Below are 4,745 nucleotides of genomic sequence, written 5' to 3'. Positions count from 1 at the left end.
TGCTGAAAAGGGCCCGGGCCCCGGCCTCCTGCCAACTGGCTGTGCTGGGGTGGCTCTGGTCTACTTTCCCAGCTGGTCAGAGGGACCAAAGGACTCGTCCCCTCTGCCAGGGCCTCCTGGGACTTTGGGTGTGGTCACCGTGGTGGGGGAGGGGACGCCTGCAAGAAAGAGCCATGGACTTTGGTTCCTTCCTGCAACAATCCCAGAGGCAGGGCTTCTTTATCCCTATTTAATAGATGGGTAAACTGAGGCAGGCGTCCTGGGGCAGGGCATCACCCGGGGTGTCATCCCAGGGCCCTTGTGTCTTTTTGAGTCTGGGGGTGGATAAATGATAAGCAGTGACTGAGTCCCTCCCCTCACAGAACTGAGGGGCCCTGGCTAGTTTGGGGTGGTGTCCGAAGGTCGGTAGCAGGCCCTGGTCCCTCTGGAGTCGGCAGTCTTGGAAGGCTAAGGAGGGGGCCAGGGAGGGAGCGGGCACAACCCCACTCCCACTTTACACCGAAGGCTCTGTCCTGGCTCGGAATGTATCCACCCGGTCATGCCCCCCGCGCACCAGCCCTGCAGTGGACATAGAGGAGGAGGAAGAGAGCTCTGTGGATGGCAAGGGGTAGGTGAGGGGTTGGTGGGCACGGCAGACACCCGGGGGGTCCCAAGGCTGGGTCTCAGATCACAGAGCCAGGGACCAGAGGCTTCAGCAGAGCTGACTGGAGACCCCGCCTGGCCCCTGCTGCTGCCCGGATTCCTGGAGGGTGAGCCTCCAGGGCTTCTGGGATCAGACTCTACCTGACCAGGTACCGCTGGGTGTGACTCCCAGGTCGGCCACCAGAGGGCGAACAGCCCCTCGTGAGTCCTGGCTTGCCTGAGCGAACCTGAGTTACCTGGTCTCCTAGGGCCAGCAAGGGGTGGGCAGCCAGCTGGGGCCCGCCCATATCCCACCCTGGTGAGCGCCCAGCCACGCCTCCAAGCTCTGCCCTCACCGGCTTCCTTGCAGGGACCGGAAGGGCACAGGCCTGAAGCTCTCCAAGAAGAAAGCCTGGAGGAGACACACAGATGTAAGGAGCCCCCAGGCCGGCCGAGCAGGCGCCCACAGCCTCTGCCCCTCCCAGGCCCTTTCCTCCATTCATTCCCGAGGCTGGGCCTGTCTGCTCTAAGTTCCAGGACCAGGGAGGGGGCCTGGAGTGAGCATGTCCCTCCCTCGCCACCCAGCCCTGTAGCCCAGCTCTGCTTACCTTAGCCCAGGTGGGGGATGCTCCAGCAGCCCCTGCCTCCACGGAGGGATGCCGGGTGCCTCCCTGGGACAGAAGAGGGCTGGGAGATCCCTGCGTTCACTTCCCTGCGGGGCTCCCATCTGGAACCCTGGGGTGGGGAGGCGAGGGGTGCAGAACTGAGACCCCCTGTCCTGTCAGGACCCAAGCAAGGAGTGCTTCACGCTGAAATTTGACCTGAACGTGGATATCGAGACGGAGATCGCACCAGCCATGAGGAAGAAGTCGCTGGGGTGGGGCTTGGTGGGGAGAACGGGGCTGGGGGGCAGGTGTGGCCTCCTGCAGGTGTGACTGTGCGTGTCTGTGTGGTGGCCTGTGAACAAGCATGTCCCCCACCTGTGCGCACCCCACCCGTGTGCAGTGAGGGCCTGGGTGCCGTGTTTGTGTCCCAGCCCCTGCGCGTGGCCTAGTCCTGCGGGGGTGAATGGGTGTCGACGGACACGCAGCGGTGTCTGTCTGCCCTGGTGTGCGGACGTGAACGTGTGAGGGCAGGGGCGTGTTGTCTCATGTGTAGACGCATGCAGGAGCGTGAACCTCTGTGGGCAGGTGTGTGTGTGTGTGCACAGACCTGTATGTGATCCACTGGGTGTCTCCCTTTCCCTTTGGGCGGGCGGGGTGGCGCTGGGGCTGTGGACAGGGTGGAGGTTCACGTGACGGCCCCCAGCACACGCGCACCTCCTGTCCCGGGCAGGGAGGTGCTGCTGCCCGTATTTGAAAGGAAGGGCATTGCACTGGGCAAAGTGGATATCTACCTGGACCAGTCCAACACGCCCCTGTCCCTCACCTTTGAGGCCTACAGGTTTGGGGGACACTACCTGCGGGTCAAAGGTGAGCAGATGACTAGATGGGCCGGGTAGCTGGGGCATGGCTGGGTCCCTTGGGGAGGGTGCTTCTTCCCAGGCTCAGGTTCCCATTGGCCATGGCCTTGAGCAAGCTCATTACCATACAGGTGTCTCTGGGCAGTGCCAGGCGTTGGCAGGGCGGGGCTTCAGGGGAGGGCAGCCAGTCCTTGGTTTGGATCCTTGGGGGAGAGGGTACTGGGGCCCCCTTCTCCACTGGGCCTGGGCGTTGAGGACCTCTACTTGTCCCTAATGCCACCCCAGCTAAGCCAGGGGACGAGGGGAAGGTGGAGCAGGGGGTGAAGGACTCCAAGTCCCTGAGTCTGCCGATCCTGCGGCCAGCCGGGGCCGGGCCCCCCACCCAGGAGCGCGTGGACCCGCAGAGCCGCCGGGAGAGCCTGGACATCCTGGTGAGGAGGGGCTGTGTCGGGGCTAGGGACGGCGAGGGGCCAGGGGGAGGTCACCTGGGCGCCTTGCTACTCCTTCTGGGGGCTTTACATTCCGCTTCTGGGAAATGGGGCTCGCTTTGAGGATACGGGGCCCTCCCTGGATCTAACCGTACCTCATGGTGATGGGCCTCGTCTCTGAGAGTCTGCTTGTGCCCGAGGAGTCTGTGTGTGTGTGTGTGTGTGTGTCTAAGCACACATCGCGTGGGGAGCGAGACTTTGTGTGTCACTGGTTGTGTTCACGAGTGTGTGTCGGGGATCCACTTGGACCTGGGCTGCTGATTGCATCTGAGTGCGTGTGTGTGTGTGCCTCTGTGTGTTCTCCCCACCTGCTTCATGCTGCTGGCTGGGGCGGCAGGCAGGAGGGAGATCCAGCTGCATCTGTCTGGACCTTCCGGCCCCCAGAGCACGTGTAGGTGTCAGGAGAGGCGGCGCCCCAGGGTGCGGGGGTGTGCAGAGACCCTCCTGCCTCCCAGCTGGCCGAGGTCCTGGAAACCCACCATGGGGTGGGGCTGTGGGGGTCTGGCCCTGACACCCGCTCCCCGGCCAGGCCCCTGGCCGCCGACGCAAGAACATGTCGGAGTTCCTGGGGGAGGCGAGCATCCCTGGGCAGGAGCCCCCAGCGCCCTCCAGCTGCTCTCTGCCCAGCGGCAGTAGTAGCGGCAGCAGCAGCAGTGGCGGCAGTGACAGCTGGAAGAACCGGGCGGCCAGTCGCTTCAGCGGCTTCTTCAGCTCAGGCCCCAGCACCAGCGCCTTCAGCCGGGTATGTGGGCCCGTGGGCCCTGGGGCAGGGCAGCTGGCTGGCCTTGACCCCTGACCCTGACCACAGGCCTCCTTTCAGGAGGTGGCCAAGCTGGAGCAGCTGGAGGGCAAGCTGCACGCCTACAGCCTCTTCGGGCTGCCCAGGCTGCCCCGGAGGCTGTGCTTTGACCACGACTCGTGGGAGGAGGAAGGTGACGAAGAGGAGTACGAGGACGACGCCTGCCTGCGGCTGGAGGACAGCTGGCGGGAGCTCATCGACGGCCACGAGGTGGGTGCCGCCCGTGGCCTTCCCCTCCCTCCTCAGGGAAAGGGGGACGTTATCCCCCTGCTCCACGGGGCCCTTCCTAGGGCAACGGGATGTTCCACGGGACAGCCCTGCCAGGCTGCTCTCACCGTTAACCTGCTTTGGAGGAACTCAGGCAAGGTGAAACTGTGGCTGACCCAGAACCTGGGGGACCTCTGTGTCTCAGCTGGGAAAAAGGTTACGTGCAGGGCCGTTCACCCTTCTCCCCCCTGCTCCGGCCATCCCGGCACACGTGGGGGCTCCTGGAGACACCCTGCCCTTCCCACAGAAGCTGACCCGGCGTCAGTGCCACCAGCAGGAGGCGGTGTGGGAGCTCCTGCACACAGAAGCCTCCTACATTAAGAAACTGAGGGTGATCACCAACGTGAGTATGGGGTGGGCCCAGAGCCACTCTGCCTACCTGCCCCCCGTGGCCTCCTCTGGGTGCCCCTGAGCAGAGTTTGGGCCTTTGCAGAAGAAGCAGGTGCCAAGCAACAGAGGGGAAGGAAAGTGGGAGAAGGGCCACACCCTGGGGTGGGGGTGATTCCCAGGGGCCCCGGGGAACCTGCGAGGGGACTTGGGGAGAGTTTGCCAGGTTGAGCTGATTAATACAGACCTCATCCTTTGACTCATCCTTTCATCGGCTGTTTCTAAACACCTGCTATGTGCCAGGTGCCCAGCAGCCCACACCCTAGACGAGGAGGCAGAATGGGTAGGCACTGGGGGCTGTGTGTAGGGACTTCAACCTTGGGGGAGCACCTGTCCTGGGCTTGTGGGTTCAAGGAAGGCACCCTCCGGGCAGAAACTCCGGACTGAGCCAGGGCACAGGTGGAGGAGAGAGTTCCAGGTGTGGCTGCAAGGGCAGTGTCCCAGAGCTTCCCTCCGGGAGGGGCCTGGGCAGGGGTACCCCCCGGTGGGCCGTGGGGAACGTCTTTTCTCAAAGCGTGAACCCTCTCTGTCCCAGGCTGCCTCAGGCACTCCCAGGATGGGGAAGGGGTAGAGGGGAGCCTAAGAGTCTGGGTGGGGCGTCGGGACTGGGACCCCCCCCTCCACCAGCTGCAGTGCTCCCTGCCCCCCACAGCTGTTCCTGTGCTGCCTCCTGAATCTGCAAGAGTCAGGGCTGCTGTGTGAGGTGCGACAGCCTGGGGGT

General features: G+C 64.2%; 1 protein-coding gene across 3 annotated transcripts in view; it reads left to right on the top strand.

The window, feature by feature from the left end:
• PLEKHG5 (pleckstrin homology and RhoGEF domain containing G5) overlaps window positions 1–4,745 on the top strand; it is a 28,058-nt gene that overhangs the window by 19,120 nt on the left and 4,193 nt on the right. For all 3 annotated transcript variants that reach the window (XM_007453293.1, XM_007453291.1, XM_007453292.1), the window contains 9 exons: window positions 505–607; window positions 992–1,052; window positions 1,407–1,498; window positions 1,957–2,093; window positions 2,363–2,514; window positions 3,101–3,313; window positions 3,392–3,580; window positions 3,885–3,980; window positions 4,677–4,727. In XM_007453293.1, the coding sequence (XP_007453355.1) occupies window positions 505–607; window positions 992–1,052; window positions 1,407–1,498; window positions 1,957–2,093; window positions 2,363–2,514; window positions 3,101–3,313; window positions 3,392–3,580; window positions 3,885–3,980; window positions 4,677–4,727 (1,094 nt within the window). The remainder of the gene's footprint in view (window positions 1–504; window positions 608–991; window positions 1,053–1,406; window positions 1,499–1,956; window positions 2,094–2,362; window positions 2,515–3,100; window positions 3,314–3,391; window positions 3,581–3,884; window positions 3,981–4,676; window positions 4,728–4,745) is intronic.

Source organism: Lipotes vexillifer, unplaced genomic scaffold, assembly GCF_000442215.2.
Source record: "Lipotes vexillifer unplaced genomic scaffold, Lipotes_vexillifer_v1.1 scaffold575, whole genome shotgun sequence".
Taxonomy (NCBI): Eukaryota; Metazoa; Chordata; class Mammalia; order Artiodactyla; family Lipotidae; genus Lipotes; species Lipotes vexillifer.
The sequence above is the reverse complement of the archived record's forward strand: the minus strand, read 5'-3'. Positions and strand labels throughout refer to the sequence as shown.